The 18,950-nt window shown below is 42.1% G+C and overlaps 1 protein-coding gene across 1 annotated transcript; it reads right to left on the bottom strand.

Moving 5' to 3' along the window:
• Window positions 1–775: 775 nt before the first annotated feature.
• Window positions 776–18,048, bottom strand: Tmco1 (transmembrane and coiled-coil domains 1). The gene is made up of 7 exons (XM_075988516.1): window positions 17,838–18,048; window positions 17,392–17,469; window positions 14,240–14,299; window positions 13,006–13,052; window positions 10,219–10,286; window positions 6,534–6,678; window positions 776–3,467 (listed from the first exon to the last, which is right to left on the bottom strand). Exons 1-7 carry the CDS (start codon window positions 17,905–17,907, stop codon window positions 3,369–3,371), a joined length of 567 nt encoding a protein of 188 aa, XP_075844631.1. The 5' UTR covers window positions 17,908–18,048; the 3' UTR covers window positions 776–3,368.
• Between the last annotated feature and the right edge of the window lie 902 nt (window positions 18,049–18,950).

Raw genomic sequence — 18,950 nt, 5'->3', positions numbered from 1 at the left:
AGCGCATGGCCACCATCACATCGCTCACATTTCTCAGTCACTCTACTTCCTCATCTTCTACCTGATGAGCTTGAACACGCTCGTCCATAGATACCTTGAGTACATGCAGCATTCCTATGGTGTAAAGCCACACGCCTCCAGGATCATGTCCCACAGGACTCTGGTGTGTCTGGTGGGGACTCCAATGGATGGGTTATGCCCCAGCTCACTGACATTCTGTTACCTTGTAGCCCCTGCTGAGGCCCATGGCCATGAATGAAGTAGCAAAGGGTGATGGATGCTGTTCTCTAATGGTGGCAGGACAGGAAGTTGGTTTATTAGGTCACTCTAAACCATTCAACCTAGTTTTCATAGAAGCAAATACTCACTTGTGTATTTCATTAAGTCACATAATATGTAACCAACTTAAATAAACCACTGTAGGAACCAAAGAACATGAACACGGAGAGCATTCAAAGCAAGGTGGGCAAGCGTCAGACAGGTTATCCAAAGACTCAGATTCATAGACTGTAAAGAGCTTTCCCAAGATTATTAGCCCCATTTTTCAGATCAGGAGACTGAGGGTTAGAAAGGTCATTGTTCATCATTTAACAAATGACTTTTATGAGAAGCTTAAATAGAAGCATAAGGAGGGAAGTCTAACCCAACCATGTCAAGGTCAGAGAAACCTTGCACAAGATGATGGTGACTCCTAGGACAGCAGGAGAAAATCAGACACAACATACCAGACAGAGCAGACAGACAGGAAAGCCCCAAACAAAACAAACAAAACACCCACAAGAAAAATAAAGAATTTATTTAGTCAGCTTTGATAACTGAAGCCTGGGATTCAGGAAACAGGGAACAGAAGTGTAGGAGGGAGAACTGACATCTGGCTTGGGGTAATGATGTGTGTGCAACAGTTTAAACTGACTTAAAGGACAGTAGGAGCCATGGGGTGGCTGTTCTCAGAGAAGTAAGACAATCAGATATGACTACATAAAAATCATTGCCGCAGAAGGAAGAAGAGCGGGGTACCAGGTTGAGAGCCGGGAGATGAGTGAGCAAGTGTTGGTGACATCCCCCTCACAGTGATTTCTTTACCCAGAGTCTGTGGGCCATCAAATATTGGAAAAGAATAAGGTAGCAGTATCTCCCAAGACAAGCATGGCATTTGGGGTTGCCCTAAATGGTCAATGACAGACATGCAGAGAAAATCTGAGATCAGGTGGGCTGTGCACTCTGATAGAGACACACCAACGGTCTAGAAACTCGGTGTGTTAAGAGGCAGGTTAACTCATCTCTAACTAGTATTAGTGGTGGGGGGGGGGGAGTGAGAGGGGTCCGTAGGGGAATGGACTCAGACTGAAGTCATCAGAGAGGAGAAAGCTGCGGTTGATACTTTCTGAACACAGCCTGTTTCCATACTCAAGCGGGGGAAGGTCTTGCCATCCGCATGCGTCTGAGACAGGGGTGTCCCTGACATGGCTGTACTCATCAACAGCACACACTCACTCGAGATTTTCTGTGCTCCCCAGAAGTATCGCTTCAGGGGTGTTCTTGATGACCCCACCACTGTTTTAAAATTGAAATTGTTTTGGGGAACCTTCTGCACCATCTTTCTCACAGGTAGAGTCTTAAGAACAAAGTTACACTCATTACACGAGTGTAACCACCTCCATCTTTAAGATTTTGCTGGTGACCTAGAAACCCATTCAAACACTGTACAGTTGTGACATGAATTTCAAACGCAAACTCGGGAGCTCAGGATGCTGCTCAGTGATGGAGCGCTCAATGCACAAGGCCCAGGTGTTGTTCCCAACACTGCTAAACAAATCACTTAAAACAGAGAGTCTCTGAAAGTTAAGATCTCGGAAATATTACTGGAAATCTGTTATCTGACTGTGAGTTCCCAATGCGATGCACTGCTCCCTACCAAAATCAATACATTCTAGAAGCTTCAGTTGCCTTGCTGGCTAATGCTTGCGGTCAGTTGAGACTTCTGGGTGTGTCTGAGAATAAGCCAGAGGGCAATTGTGTGGTACTCCACTTCCATCAGGTCTGCACTAAAAACTGTAATTCTAAACATGGTTTGATAAAGGAAATACAAACCAGAGAAGTAAAATAGGTGCTGTGGCTTGGACAGTATGAGCTCATGATGTAATTTGCTTTAAAACAGCAAATATTATGTTCACAGAAAGCTCTAGAAACAACGGTATCCATGAGCAGTGCTCTGAGATCAGACTCCAAGTACTGTCTCCAGTAAAGAGAAACCAGCCCTCTCCCAGAAGTTGTTTCTTTCAAGTCAAGCAGAATCGCACCAGATAAGCACAGACTATCTAATCATGGCGTTCTCCCTTTCCTTTTTACTCTTACTTTTTGTGCGAGTTTTTATTGTCAACTTTACATAACCCAGTGTCACCTGGCAAGGGGGAACTTAGGAAATCGCCCAGGTCAGCCTGGCTTATAGCCATGTCTGGGAGAGACTGTCTTCACTGATGAGTGATGTAGGAGGCCCAGTCCAGGCCTCTGTAGTGTAGAGTCTTCTAGACAGGGTGGGCCAGGGCTGTATAAGAAAGCTAGCTGAGGCAAGCCAGAGAGAGAGCTGGTAAGCAGCGTTTTTCCATGGCTTCTGCTTTGGATCCTGCTTGAATTCTAACCTTTACTTCACTCAAGGATGAACTGTGACCTGGCAGTGTAAGGTGAAATAAACCCTTCCTCCCCTAAGTTGCTTCTGACCACAATCTTTATCAAAGCAACAGAAAGCAAACTAGAACACTTTCAAATTGTACGCTAGGACAATTCCCTATTTTGAACATATGAGACAAGGTTAGTATAGGAACACATGACAAAATTTTATTTTAGCTCTTCTGGGCCAATGCTTACCCTTATGTTCAGATTAAAGAAAATATTTTATTTAAATTTGCAAAAAAAAATCAAATATCTCTCTAAATGAAACAGCTAAAAATTTGGCTTGTTATCAAATCAAACATAAGTGACATATTTGGCTTTTTAAAAAACAACAAAAACTTCCTATTAAGTTGTTATACAAACTGTTTTTCCTCCTAGCTGTCTAATGTTCATAGACAGTCTGCTTCTATGGTACATGGCACATACACAGGCTTGATCATTGTCCCACAGAAATACTTAAGTGATAGAAGAAAGATGATCTTTGTGATTACATAAAAATCACCCAAATTTGACCAATGCGTCCACTTACTAAAGTCATCCATGGCTGAGAGAACTAACCCACTAGTTAAACGCCACTCTCATTCCGATCATATCCAAAAAGCTGAGAAATAACTCAAAACTAGAATGTGGCCAGGTGCCTTGGCAGTCTGATGTGAATGTCTAGAAAGTAGACAGGAAATAAAGAATTCTGCTTTCTTTCAAGAAAACTTTCCAGAAGGAGGTGGGGGGCCAAGAAATCCACCAGCCTGCTTGGTGGCAGCTCGAGAAGGGGCAAGGCCAAGGATCTTCTGAATGTTCTGTAAAGCAAGCACATTAATAATTGATTTTAATAAAAGCCATAAAAAGTGCTTTACACCCTTCTCAGCAATGAGAATGACACAAAGTCAAAGCCCTGTTACCTGCAACAGGGTGACTATGTCATATTTTTAAATACTGAAGATCACAAAAGTAAGAGCCGTACATTCTTGACGGGACCTGGGTCTGCTAATCCAAAAAAGTGGCCTTTTGTTTGTTTTCAAGACAGAGTTTCTCTGTTTAACAGCCCTGGCTGTCCTTGAACTTGCTTTGAGGATCAGACTGGCCTCAAACTCAGAGAGATCTGCTTGCCTCTGCCTCCCAAGAGCTGGGATTTAAGGCGTGAGTCACTACTGCCTGACAAATTTTTAGATTTATAAATCCTTTCCATCTTTTTCTTTATCTTAATTGTATCTTGTTGTGGAACAGTCCTTTACACTGTGTGAATATATGTCACTGCGATTTGTTTAATAAATAGCTGACTGACCAAAAGCTGAACAGAATAAGGTTAGACAGGGGAGTCAAACTAGGAAAATGCTGGGAGGAAAAAAGGCAGAGTCAGGAGTTGCCAGGCCGACTCAGAGGGAGCAGGGGATGTTAATAAAAGTACCACCACGTGGCTGAGCATAAATAAGACCTATGGGTTAACTTAAAATGTAAGAGCTTAAAATGTAGTAACAAGCCTGGGCTATTGGCCAAGCATTTATAAGTAATATAAACCTCAGTGTATTTATTTGGAAGCTGCTGGTGGGACAGAAACTTCTGTCAACAGTATCTAATGCAACAAATAGTTTTTTTTTAAGAAAAAAAAAGCTATTCAGTTTTGTAAAAAGTACTGAAGAAGATCCTATAAAAAAAAAAGTATTTTATGTCCTGATTTCTTTAGCTAATATAACATTAAATTTAATTACATAACAACAATAACAAGCAAAACCAGATAAACAGGTTTTGGAAAACAATGGACTCTTGGAGCAGACAGGCGTGGGTGTGCTAAAGAGCACTCCTGAACAGACAGCTGACTAGGAAATCAATTGGCATATGCTTTAACAAGAATGGAGAGGGCTTCTGAGTGAGCCAAGGTGAAGTAAAGGCCAACAGGGACCCAGCATTTCTTAAGAAAAACCTCAGGGATTATCTCCTTTCTCTTCTCAATTCCTTCATTTGGTATCTGAAGAAACTAAACTATGAAAAGGCATATGGATGCTCCAGAACGACAGAGCTAAACTGAGAGCAGAGGTAAAGTGGATGTGGTGGCAGGCCCGTAACTCCAGTGCTCAGGAGGTGAAGGCCGGGGGATCAAGAGTTCAAGGCCAGCCTGAGCCACATTAGACCTATCCCAAAAAAATTATAATTTAAACCTACACAATTGATTCTTAGTCTAGTGGGTTCTCTTCCACCACCCTTACTATGCTAAAATTCTGCTTAACAAATGATGTTCAGTGTACACAGTTTTATACATCTCAACTTCCTATCCTTCATTACTCCTTCATTATCTGTTGCAATTAAGACACTGGGAAAATGTCCAGACTTAGGCTCCTTTAGAAGTACATACCCCCTTTAATCCCTTGTCAGAATATGAAGTAACAAATACAACTTAAAGGACCCCTTTAAACTGTATTTATCACAAAGCATTTAAATATACGTAGCATACAATATAACTCATATTTAATGAAAATTTTAGAATGAGTTAGAAAGACCAATAATTAGTAGATCAGGCTAGAGAAAGAAAAATCTGCATTTGTATTACTTTTATAATTAACTTCACAGTAGGGCAGTGGTGTTGCATGCCTTTAATCCAAGAGGCACTCAAGAAGCAGAGGCAAGCGGATCATGGTGAGTTCGAGGCTAGCCTGGTCTACAGAGCAAGTTCCAGGACAGGATCCAAAGCTACACAGAGATACCTGTCTTGAAAAACAAAAAACAAATTAATTAACTTCACATATATGTGTAAAAAAAATTAAAAACAAAAACACTGACACTGCACAAAAGAGTAATATGTTACCAATTTCCAAGGTTTTTCTGTTTTGTTTTTCAAGACAGGGTCTCTTTACAGTAGCCTTGGCTAAGCTTGCTCTGTAGACCAGGTTTGGATGACCTGAACTCAGAAATTTGCCTGCCTCTGCTTCCAAAGGTGTATACCACCACCACCACCACCACCACGTGGCAAAAACATGATCTTTTTTTTTTCCAGCCCTTTCCCTTCTTTCTTTCACTTTCTTTTCTTTCTTCCTTCTGCCTGTCTCTGCCTCCTGAGTGCTGGGATTAAAGGCATGTGCCACCATACCTGACCAATTCCCAGCTTTTAAAATTTGGGCATTAAAAGCCAGGTGTGAAGGCATATGCCTGTAATCCCAGCACTTGGGAAGTACAGTTAGGAGGATTAGGCATTTAATGCCAGCTTGGGATATATAAGATTGTCTCAAAAAATAAAATTAAAAACAACAAAAATTGACAAGTATTTCCTTGGCACCTACAATGTATTTAGCACTAGGAGAAGGATTCTGAGAAATAAAAACAATTTGAAATAAGACATTTGAGAACACATAACGATACCACATTTGTCCAGCCAATGAACATAGCAATATAATTCTAGACAAAACATACAAGGCATCTTTGCTCAGTTATTCTGCAGGGACAGGGGTCAATTAAGTGAGTCCTTGTCATTTTTGAGAATAAAAACCAGTTTAAAAACTCTGATGGCTTTTAAATGACATGTTTACTGAAACGAAGGAGAAAAATGTTAAGGAAAAACTGCTTCGAGAAACAAGATGCTGAGCGGGTAGACTAAGATGTCATGCTACGGCGGAGAACTTCACCTTGACACTCGGTGCAGCAGTGAGAGCAAGTCACCCCATATTCTGTGCTGCTCTCAGCCTCGGCCACTGAACCTTTCTTTTGCTTTCCCTAAAGTCAGTAATTCAGGCATTTAATATAGTTGTAAACAATACACTAGAATTCTAAAACGAGCAACTGAAAGATGAGCGTTCCCAGCGTTACAGAAGTAAAGCGAGCTTGAGCACGGAAAGAAAGGAAAGCTATACATATAAATGCAGGGTATGAATACTCACTTGTCGGATTGACATAGTACACAGAATGTACAAAAAGATGAAGGAGCAGTCTGTGGTGTCATCGCCCAGCAGGTTTCGATGAGACAATCCTTGGATGTAAGAAAGAGGGGTGAAGGGGAGCTTTGCTACCACTCTACCATCAAATCTAAAATGGAAAAATAAAAGCAAAGAACTGTTATGTTTAGAAAATCATCTGGGCACAGCTAGAACACTTTGACAAAGACTGAAAATGCAGTGATGCAGGAAAGGATCCAGGCTAACCAGTGCTCTCTAAACAAGTGGTTCTCCATGCTTCTGGTATGAAGAACAGACCCTGCCAAATTATAGAGGACCCAGCAGACTTTTATTGTGCCAACTATAGCTATTAATATATGCTATATTAAAAATTGAACTAAGCCAGGCATGGTGGCACACACCTGTAATTCCAGCACTCAGGAGGCAGAGACAGGTGGATCTCTATGAGTTCAAGGCCAGCCTAGTTTACAGAGTGAGTTCCAGGACAGCCAGGGCTGGTAACACAGAAAAATCCTATCTATAACTCCAGTTCCAAGAGATGTCACCTTACCCCTGCAGACATTAGGTTTGCACAAGGTGCATACATGCAGGCAAAACACCCATAAGTATCTTCAAGTATCAAGACATCTGGTAGATGTGAACATGGAAATTTTAATGAAAAGTAACTTTTAGGGGCCAGTAAGACGGCTCATTATGAAAAGGTGCCTGCTGTCAAGCCTGATGACCTGAGTTCCATCCTGTCACCCACGTGACAAAGGAGGGAATCATCGCCTGCAAGTTGTCCTCTGACTTCCGGACAGGCACCTCTCCCCACCATATACACACAGACAATTTTTTAAAAAAGTTTTAAAAAACTTAAATCTTTTAAAGCGTTAAAAAGTATTTGGGTAAAGTATATTCTAAAACAAAGAACTTATAATAGATTGGAATTAATGTTTGGTTTCATAGGAAACTGTTGGGTTCACAATTCTCTCTCTCTCCCTCGCTGTCCCAGAATTCCCTCTGTAGAGCACATTGATAGTGAACTCAGAGACTCACCTGCCTTTGCCTCCAGAGTGCTTAGATTAAAGGTGTGTTCTACCACCATGTAGAGATTTCTTGAGCTCCTTGGCAAAGACTGACTTGTAGTGATTTTTTTTTTAACATAGGACTAGGAGATTTTATGAGAAATAGCTAAACGTTGTGGCCAACCTAAGAAAGGAAAGAAGAGTTGGGGCAAGGTAGATTGTTTCCTTAAAGCTTTGCAAATCCCAGGCACGAATGCTACTCATGAGTAGAGGTACAGGGAAGCGTATTTGGACTCAGGAAAGGACCTATTTTCTTTTTAAATAACAGGCAAATTTAGCCTAGGCAACCCTAGACAACTCTGAACCTACTGCCTCCACCTCCCAAGTGCTGGGATTGCAGGCATTGGCTACCAGGCCCAGTTCATGCAGTGCTAGGTGCTGAACCTAGGACTTTCCACATGCCAGGCAAGCAAGCACTCTATCAACTCAGGCCCAGGAATTATTTTTCAGACCTGAAAACCTATTCACAAAGTATGGCTCTCAGGAAACATTATGCTCCTTTTATAGAATAAAATTTAAATTTAATTGCTAAAGCATTACCTACAGCTTCCTAGTTCTAACCTTTTATTTCCACTGAATGAAATCAAGAAGAGGAGCAACTTGGAAAGAAAGCGCTCTTTGGCATTCCGGCTGCTTCCCTAGCCCTAGGAGCATGCACCTTCCCTTTCTTAGTCTAATGTTGGGTGCTGTTTTTCCTCTTGGAAACAGGGTCTCGCTGTATAGTTGAAGCTGTGAATCAGTTCTTAAAAGTTGTCCTTCAGCATCCAAAAGAATACCGTGGTGTGCCCTTCATTACCATACACAAAAACAATAAATGGGGGAAATATAAGGAAAGACATCGTGGGATTTTTAGATACCCTGGAAAGTTACCCAATGCCTTCCACTTCTAAAGGCCTGTGATTCCAAGAATGATTATCTAAGTAGAATTTGTGGGGTTTTTTGTTTTCTTTTTGAGTTAAGGTCTCACTAGGTAGCTCTGGCTGACTTGTACTCACTACATAGAGCAGGCAGGCCTTGAATTCAGAGATCTGCCTGCATCTGCCTCCCCAGTGCTGGGATATTAAAGTCATGTGCCATCATGTCTGGCTAGGAATTTTACTTTCTCTAAAGCCCTCACCTAGATAAAAATAACCACTTTCTTCTTCCTTCCCTAGTATACTTCCACACATTTCTATCATAATGCTCATCGATGTATGGTGTAAGAGGGTCTTCTGTCTAGGTGTTACTTTCATTGGTTAAATAAAGAGACTGCCTTGGCATAGTTGATAGGGCGAACTTAGATAGGGGGGGAGACAGAACAGAATTCTCAGAGGAAGAAGGCAGTGTGGCAGACGCCATGGCTCTCCTCTCTGAGAAGGACACTGGTTAGACTCATGCCGGAAAGCCACGGTCAAGTGACAATACACATTAATAGAAATGGGTTAATTAAGATGTGAGAGTTAGCCAATATGAGGGTAGAAATAATGGGCCAGGCAGTATTTAAATGAATATAATTTGTCTGTTGTTATTTCGGGGTATAAGCTAGCCAGGCGGCCAGGAGCTCCTTTTACAACAAATGTATCGTTGGCTTATTTCTCTTCCTGTAAATTGCTTGGTTTGTTTGTTTTTTTGAGACAGGGCTTCTCTGTATAGCTCTGGCTGTCCTGGAACTCGCTCTGTAGACCAGGCTGGCCTCGAATTCAGAGATGATGCCTCTGCCTCCTGAGTGTGTGCACCACTATGGCCTGGCCTTCCTGTAAAATTGTGCTAACACTGAAACATATGGAGAAACACTTTGGAAGGAGAAATAGAAGAACAGACAAAAAGGAAGTTTGAGAAAAGAGAGAGAGCGAGCGGTAAGGAGAGAAGAAAGCCAGGCAACTCTATTGACATGCTGTAGCTCAGGTGAACTCTGGATGTTTATCTAGTTCTGTCAAAGCAGTACCGTAATTGCTCTGCTCTGCTATATGCTTGTTTAAACAACAGTACCTCATCGCTGAACAAGATTATAGTTGTTAAGACTATTTTAAGAGTCAAAACCTTTTTATATGAATACCTTCAGTTTGGAGAAGCATATTAGTAAGCAATTTAAAAAGAAGAGCATATTGAATTATATAAGCCTAAGTTGATATCTAAAAAATAAATGTTCTCCCTATTAAGTAGGTTTAAAAAGTTACTATGAGCCTGGACTAGTGGCACTCTCCTTTAGTCCCAGCAGTTGAGAGGCAGAGAGGCAGCAGGATCTCTTGAGTTCAAGGCCAGCTTGGTCTACAAAATGAGTTCAGGAAAGCCAGCCAGGGTTAAACAGAGAAACTGTTTATATGTGTATGAGAAAAAACAACTGAGGTGAAATAACAACTGTAAATCTGGATAACAGATTTACTATTCTTGTAACTTTGTTTTTAATTGTAAAATTTTATTTTCTTTCTTCCATTACTTTTGAGAGAAGATTTGGCTATGAAGTTCTAGGCAGGCCTCAAACTCAGAATACTATGGCTTCAGCTTTCCAAGTACAAGGCTATAACTTTGAAATTCTGACAAAGTATTGATAAAAACCTTACGCTCATTTGCATACAAACATAGAATAACATTTATTAGGCAGAAGAAGATAAAGGGTTACTCACATGGAATTAAACATTCCCATTAAGGCAGTAAAACAAAAGCCAATTGCAAACATGGATTTCATTCGTACCTATAAGGAAAGCAACAACAACAAAAAAAGATCATTTCACACTAAAAATAAAGAAATAAGGCATCCTCCAAAAATTGAAGTGTCATGTAATTTCTCTTAAAAGGTTTCCACTGGGTGTGATGGCATACACTGGGACGCAGACACATGCTGATCCTGTTAGTTTGACATCAGACAGGGCTACACAGTGAGACCCTGTCTCAAAAACAAACAAATGAAAAACAAAAAGTTCTCCTTGGGGGGCTGGAGAGATGGCTCAGCGGTTAAGAGTACTAGCTGCTCTTCCAAAGGTCCTGAGTTCAATTCCCAGCAACCACATGGTGGCTCAAAACCATCTGTAATGAGATCTGGTGCCCTCTTCTGGCGTGCAGACATCCATGCAGACAGAATGCTGTATACATAATAAATAAATAAATCTTTAAAAAAAAAAAGTTCTCCTTGGCAAAAAGCTCTTCTTCCACCTCCAGTTTCTCCTCTCCTTACTTGAACTGGGGTAGCTCTGAGGCCCCTTTCTGGCCAACCAGTCAGCAATAACAAGTGTTCACTGGGATCTATGTTCTATTATTATTATGATAAAAGTCTGGTTATGTTGCCAATTTGAATTCTTGATCTCACTGACTCTGCCTAAACCTGCTGAGGATCACAGACATGTACAACTACAAAACCCGGATCTGAAAAGCACTTTTTAAAATGACAAACTTGAATATTCATAGGATTTTTTTCAAGGGCTGGGGTGGGGTGGCTGGAATGAAGAATAAAATGCCTCAAGGAAAAGCATCAATCAGACAAGAGAATTTTGACTGAGGGCATGCTAAGCTTAGGGCTGCCAACCTCTTGATTTCATGAGCAACAGAAAGAAAGCAACATGGTAGACCATTGTGATTTTGGTATCCTGTTATGTGCAACTAAATTCTTATTAACAGATCTCTGTGAGTTCGAGACCAGCCTGGTCTACAGATCTAGTTCCAGGACAGGCTCCAAAGTCACAGAGAAACCCTGTCTCAAAAAACCAAAAAAAAAAAAACAACAACAACAACAACAAAATTCTTATTAAATTCCACATCCCATAAATACATATAGACAGTTTTCAGATAATTTCCAAATAGTGAACATGTTTAAAAATGTGCTAAAGGTAAGAAAACTCACTTTTTAAAGTATCTCCCTGTAGCCAGGTCCACACACCTTTAATACCAGCACTAAGGAGGGAGAGGCAGACTTATCTTTCTAAGTTTGAGGCCAACCTAGTCTAGAAAGTGAGTTCCAGGCCAGCTAGGGGTACACAGTAGGACCATGTGTCAGGAAAAAAATAAGTGCTATCTGTAAATTATAGTCATCCTGGAAAAGAATTTTTAGGAAATGAAGAAGCATAGCCAAGATCTCTCAGTAAGTGAAGAAACTCATGGAATCTGGAGATGTGCTATTGCTAAATACACAGAACTTAAAGGCAGTCCTGAGTCAAGTGAGGAGTAAGAGGTCTAGGAAATCACTTCTCCTTACATTTTTATGACAAACAACCAAGACTCTTAACTATTTACAATGTGCCACCCCTATACTGGAATTATATAAACAGCATAAACCCAAGATTCAGTACGGACACAGGTGGAAAAATGATTGTATTTAAAACTAAAAAGGGGCTGGATATATGAAACAGTGGTTAAGACCATTGGCTGCTCCTTCCAGAGAGGATCTGGGTTCAGTCCCTAGTACTCAAATCTGAAGGCACCAGGCATGCACATGGTACACGACACACATGCAGGTAAAATGTCTATACACATAAAATAAGTAATAATAGTTATTTTAAAAAGAATAAAACTTTAAAAAAAAACTTTTTTAAAAGGCAAGACATGATCGGAGTGGTGGTGGCGCATGCGTTTAATCCCAGCACTTAGGGGGTAGAGACATGAGGATCTTTGTGAATTAGAGGTCAGCCTGGTCTACAGACCAAGTTCTAGGTCAGGGCTCCAAAGACACATAGAGAAAGCCTGTCTTGAAAGACCAAAACAGAACAGAACAAAACAAACCAAAACAAAAAAACCGAGACATGCGCGTCATAGTGACTACTGTATCCTAAGTGACGGAAACACTGCACACATGTTATTGCGCCAGCGTTTTATCTCTACTGGTGCTTGTGCTCATCACTCCATTGCATACGAAAACTTGGATATATCGGTGCAGGGGACAAAAAGGCAAGACACTTCTGAAGGAAACAAATATAACCCCCAAAGCATTGTTTCTTTGAGGCAAGGTATCCCCATGCAACCCTGAAAGGCCTGGAACTCAGAGAGATTCCACTTGCTTCTGCTTCTGAGTGCTGGGATTAAAGGGATGCACCACCATGGTAGCTTCAAAAAGAAGTTTAAATGTGGCAGCACATTTTTTCTATTTAGTTCAATAATACCTGTTATTATTACTTATACCCCTGAAAAGTGATAAATTGTAAGAACTTAAATCAGCCAAAGAACTTAAATGTAGCCGAGAGTGGCAGCACACACCTTTAATCCCCACACTCAGGAGGCAGAGGCAGGCGGACTTCTCTGAGTTCGAGGCCAGCCTGGTCTACAAAGCAAATTCCAGGACAGCAATGGCTACACAAAGAAACCCTGTCTCAAAACATAAAAACAAAAACAAAAAACCTAAATGCAATGCATTTGATGCAAATAGGGCTTTTGCTTAAAAAAAAAAATAAAATAAAAAACAGCTTATGTGGTCTCTGGCCTCTCACCATTGACAGGTCTCGATTGTTGTTCTTTAGTTTCTCTTCTTGTCTCTCTGAAAAGAATTAATAAACTGGTTAGTACAAAAGTATTGAACACAGCATAATTCTTGAATACATTAACACTGTCTAGAGGTTACAAAAGCATTTTGTTTCAATATCATTCAACAAAATGAAGTGAATAAGTGCAACAACCTGTTACTTACTTTGCACTAACAGAATGTTTAAATATAGAAGAGTGCCAAAGTTTTCCCACTTAAATAAAAGTGCTCTAAGTGGCGCTCACAGAGTGATGATAACCAGCAGCTGTCTGACTGGACTCAAGGCCTAATAAACAAGAGGGAAATCATGCTTAGAAACCTAGCCGACTTCCTGGAGCTAGTGCGGTCACAGCAAAGACTACTGGGGCTAGAGAGATGGCTCAGCAGTCAAGAGCACTGGTTGGTCTTCCAAAGGACCTACGTTTACTTCTCAGCACCCACAGGGAGGCTCACATAATAAAAGTTTGAGAAAAACCATCTACTACTGCCACTTTGTTAGGCCAGCATAGCTCCTTACTACACTCTGCATCTCATCCTTAGACCACCGCATCAAAGCAGCTTCCTGCAGCAAATGGAGACCACCACAGAAAACCACAGCTGGACACAAAGCAGAGATCAACAGATCCTGGTCCCAGTGACTACATCAACCTCACAACTCCTGTATCTATGCTCAGGGAACATCACAAAAGAGGGAGAAAAAGATTGTAAGAGCCAGAGTACCAGGAAGTCTGCTGGTAAACAGTCTCTTCTAGAAATGGCTGCGTAAACAAGACCAGAACAATGGGAATATCAATGGACATGAACATGGAAGGGAGAAAACGTCACAGGGTCCCACCTCTAGACGAAGAACTAAAGACAACTAAGGGGAGAGGGAGAACTAGCCTTGCTCAGGCATGAGCCCCCTTACTGGTTATCCAATACAAACTAGTCAGCCTTGAAACCATATACACACAAAAAGCAAAAACAGACAAAACATTGTATTTATATACTTATATATGCATAGACATATATGTATGTAAAAATAAGAAAGAATAGAAACTATCAATTTGAGCATGGGGGCAGATATGGGAAGGGTTCTAGAGAGAGTATCTGGGAGGGGCTGGAGGAAGGAAAAGGGGTAAAGTGATATAACTCTAATTAAAAATACGTTAAAAAATAAAAAGATAACAAAAAAATTAAGTTTTATTTAGGTTATATCGCACCTATCTTCTTTTTTTGTTGTCGGCCAGCTGACTCTGTTATAGTTTCCTTCTTCTTTTCTACTGTAAAAATAAACACATAAAACTACATATTAAAAAGATGCTTTATCACAAATGAATTACAAGAAAGTTACGCTGAAAAAAAAAACTGTGCCCTAGAAGCATTTTTATGCTAGTAAGTAGAAACAAGCAACAAAGAAATCTTATGACTTTTTTTAAAAGATTTTTGGGGGGCTGGAGAGATGGCTCAGTGGTTAAGAGCATTGCCTGCTCTTCCAAAGGTCCTGAGTTCAATTCCCAGCAACCACATGGTGGCTCACAACCATCTGTAATGAGATCTGGTGCCCTCTTCTGTCCTGCAGACATACACACGGACAAAATATTGTATACATAATAAATAAATAAATATTAAAAAAAAAGATTTTTGGATTTCCCTGCTAGAAGCATAAAGTCCTGAAGGTAAGAAAATCCTGGAAGAGAATCCTGTTTGTGACGGTAAATATAATGGTCTTAGATATGGTGAGCCGCCATTATCAACATTGACTAAGGAACGGTGAACTGTAATTGTAGAAGTCTAGGCTTCAAAACAAAAGTCTGGGTTTAGTCTCCAGTTCTGTGTTTTCTTGTGATGTAAGTCTATCATTAGCTTTCTGTGTCTGAGTCTCCTGTCCCATAAGGTGGAGACGTTTATATAACCAACCACAGCGGTTACTATGTGAACCACTGCTGAAGGTTGAACTCAAGGCTTTGAATGTGCTAGGCAAAAACTCCATCACAGCACTAAGCTCCAGGCCCTCGAGTAAGATCAGTGAAGGGGGAAGAAATGGAAGAAGAGGCAAGGAATACACCTCGGCTGGAAAAGTGGGCTTACTTATCACTCACAAAGCTCTGAGTACAATCTCCAGCACCCCCAAAACTGGATGCGATAGCGCATACCTGCAATTCTAGCACTTAGTAAGCAGAAATGAGAGGATCAGAAGTTCAACATTAACCTCAGGTAAATAGAGTTCAAAGCTAGCCTGGCCTACCTAAGATCCTGTCTAATGCCAGGCAGTGGTGACTTTAATCCCCGCCTTTAATCCCGGGACTCCAGAGGCAGAGACAGGAGGATCTTCGAGAGTTTGCTGCCAGCCTGATCTACAAAGTGAGTTCCAGGACAAGCCCCAAAGTTACAGAGAAACCCTGTCTCAAAACAAAACAAAAAAGATCCTGTCTAAAATTTTTTAAAAAATCTTACAAAGATGTAAGGAAATGAGAATAAAGATAGCTGTAGAAATTCTAAGAAAACAAGCTAGCTGTGGTTGTGAATGGCTGTAATTCCAGCCGTTGGAAGGTAATCAGGAGAATCAGTTCAAGGTCATCCTTAGCTGCGTAATAGTGAGTTCAAGGCCAACCAGGACTAAATGAGACCCACCTCAAAAAACAAAACAAAAATAATACTGCATACCAATTGTGCCTATAAAGAATCATTCAAAAAAGCCAGGGGGAGATGGCATACACCTTTATTCCCAGCATTCAGGGAGGCAGAGACAGCAGAATCTCTGTGAGTGTGAGGCCAGCCTGGTCTACAGAGTGAGGTCCAGGCCAGCCAGAGTTACACAGAGAAATCCTATCTGAAACAAAACAAAACAAAACAAAACACAAAGCAAACAAATAAACAAAAAGAATCATTCAAGTAGTCAAGTCCCAGTAATTGGGGAGCTGAGGTTGCAGTATCATAAATCTGAGGCCTGCCTGGGCTACACAAGGCCTTGTTTATGTGATAAGTTGTACCCTGTTTAATTTTTAACTTTACTTCAAAGGCAACGAATTTTACCTCTTTTCATCATTTTTTTTCAAACATTTTTCAACTTTCTCACCTAACTGAAACTTGGCTTCCCTAAAGGGTACCACTCAACTTAGAATTTCTCCCCTAGCTTCTTTTCTATCTACATTCTAACTAGCCCACAAGGGACTTTAGGACCACCTGCATCAGGAGGCTTCCATGGTCCCTCACAGCAGAACGGGCCCTCTTCTTTAGCATCAAGACTGCACATATACATCTGCCGTGACCCCTTTCCCCTTCAGCTTTGTTTCCCCCTTAGGCAGGGTCTCAATAGGCAGCTCTGGCTAGCCTGGAATTCACTACATAGACCAGGCCTGCCATATCTCTGAGTGTTGGGATTAAAGTGGAGTTCCACCACACACAGATTCCTTTTAGCTTTATTAAAGACAATGCACAAAAGTCTTTGATTTCGCCGGGTGATGGTGGCGCATGCCTTTAATCCCAGCACTCGGGAGGAGAGGCAGGCGGATCTCTGTGAGTTCGAGACCAGCCTGGTCTACAGAGCTAGTTCCAGGACAGGATCCAAAGCCACAGCAAAACTCTGTCTCGAAAAACAAAAAACAAAACAAAGCAAAAAAAAAAAGTCTTTGATTTCAAGCCAGGTGGTGTGGTATACACCTTTAATCCCAGCACTCAGGAGGCAGAGGCAGTAGGATCTCTGAGAGTTCGAGGTCAGCCTGGTCTACAAAGCGAGTTCCAGGACAGCCAGAGCTGTAAACAGAGAAACCCTGTCATCTTTGGTTTCTATTTTTACCAAGTTGGATTACGTTTTTTTTAAAGATTTATTTATTTATTATGCATACAACATTCTGTCTCCATGTATGCCCGCACACCAGAAGAGAGCACCAGATCTCATTACAGGTGGTTGAGAGCCAACATGTGGTTGCTGGGAATTGAACTCAGGACCTCTGGGAGAGCAGCCAGTGCTCTTAACCTCTGAGCCATCTTATGGTTTTTATCTGTAATGTGAGAGTGATGTTTCTATGAAGCCCACAACAGCTTGGAACTCACAATTCTGTCTTGATCTCCTGAGTGCCAAGATTTCAGCGTGTGCCCCAACCAAGTACACTGAACTATTTTTATATTCTTAGTATCAGTTGGTTGCTCCTAAAATAGTTACTATGCAACGTGTGCCATACGCCTTTGACTCCAGCACTGGGGAGGCAGAGGCAGGCAGAACTCTGTGAGTTCGAGGCCAGCCTGGTCTACAGAGTGAGTTTCAGGGCTGGCTTCATAGCTACTGAGAAACCCTGTCTAGAAAAACCAAAAAGGTCACTGTGAACATGCACTCAATGACCTTAACTGAAACCACCACACGTATCATACTCACATTTTTTACTTTGTTTTTCCACTTCTGCCTTCAATCTCTTGTACTTGTCGGTCCTGTAAACCAGGACCCACGTTATTCCTAAAATAGTAAAACGAACATGCTAATGAGGAATTATTGGAATAGTCACAACAAACTATCTTTAATTGTTACTGATGGAGACAAAAGGATTTCAACATTTTGCTCTATATCAGTAATTAACCTCTTCCAAAGTCAGATCAAAACATGTTCCTTATTTTTTTAATATATGCACAAATATGTCAAAAGAAATCGGATTCCACAGTATCCTCACGCTTCTCTCGAGGAAACGCCAAGGATTTTTTGCAGCAGACCATGCAGGCCGCAGGAAGTGAGGCTCTCTCCCGATCTTCCCTCGGGGGGCACAAGGGGATCCTCTGTGCCCTTCCACCCTGAGCCTAATCGATCGTCTAAGGAACAGCCCCTCTCACCCTCGGCGAGCAGCGCGGTGCACACGGAGATAAAAACGATGAGCAGCGTGTCTGCAAACATGGTGCTCATCTCGCTGGTCCGTGCCCGCGCTCCCACCCTTCACGGGGGAAGCGCTCCAAAGCCAGCGAGTGACCTGCACAAGCCTTCCCGGGACCGAGGAACACTACAACTTTGACAGCACGGAGGCCGCGCTTCCGCTTCCGGGACACTGACCCGGAACTGCAAGTTTGACGCTTGCTGTGTGGCCGCTTGTATTGGAAGAAAGCAACCCGCAAGTCGCGGCGGCTGAAGCGAGCGCTCAGACCGGGTCTCGCGAGAGTCGGAAGTCCAATCCCCTGGGAGGATGGCGGCGTCCTTGTCTGCTCCTCTCCGGTTGCCCGCCTACTTCAGCTCTAGACGCCTGTCACTTGGCTTCTGGATTTTGCCTTCACTCCCGACCTCCGAAAAGTTCGGCAACGCGTCCCCAACGCCAGGGGTTGGACCTCGCCCCCAGTCGTGGAGCTGGGCTCGCCAAGACGAGGTAGCCATGGGTCTCTGGTTGAAAGAAACCGTTACTACGCCAGAGGAAGCTGAACACGCCGCGGCTAAGGTTTTATTGGAAGCAGGGCCAGAGTTCTGCAGTGGCACAGTTGACTGGAAAGACATGGAAACTTTGAATTCGAAAATGAGAAGTGGTTTTTAGAAAAAGCAAAGAAAAAAGAAAGGCGGGGCGGGGGCGGGACGACGGTCCGGGATATGGTGTTTGAGAAAGCATGGTGTGTAAAAGCAGCAGCAAATAGAATGTCTCTAGAGAGGTCGTAAGCTCCAGTGCCCTCCGTGAGGGACTGTAAGTTACCTTGTGCAAGCTGGACCGAAGAAGATGATGGGAAGGCCTGTGACGGATAAGAGCTCGCGGTTTCTCCGAAAGGACTTTTTGTTTAGGCCCTAAACACTTCAAGCAGACTCAGTAATCTTTTTTTTTTTTTTAATCTTTTGAGACAGGGTTTCTCTGTAGCTTTGGAGCCTGTCCTGGCACTAGCTCATATAGACCAGGCTGGTCTCGAACTCACAGAGATCCGCCTGCCTCTGCCTCCCGAGTGCTGGGATTAAAGGCGTGCGCCACCACCGCCCGG

This window comes from Microtus pennsylvanicus, chromosome 10 (genome assembly GCF_037038515.1).
Source record: "Microtus pennsylvanicus isolate mMicPen1 chromosome 10, mMicPen1.hap1, whole genome shotgun sequence".
Classification (NCBI taxonomy): Eukaryota; Metazoa; Chordata; class Mammalia; order Rodentia; family Cricetidae; genus Microtus; species Microtus pennsylvanicus.
The sequence above is the reverse complement of the archived record's forward strand: the minus strand, read 5'-3'. Positions and strand labels throughout refer to the sequence as shown.

Bases quoted from the DNA above. Each gene is read 5' to 3' on its own strand.
- Tmco1 (XM_075988516.1), bottom strand. From the start codon at position 17,907: ATGAGCACCATGTTTGCAGACACGCTGCTCATCGTTTTTATCTCCGTG. The intron at 17,470-17,837 runs GTGAGAGGGGCT...TTACTATTTTAG, and splicing joins CACCGCGCTGCTCGCCGAGG to GAATAACGTGGGTCCTGGTT. The intron at 3,468-6,533 runs GTGAGTATTCAT...CTTGCTTTACAG, and splicing joins GTACTATGTCAATCCGACAA to AACATTCAGAAGATCCTTGG.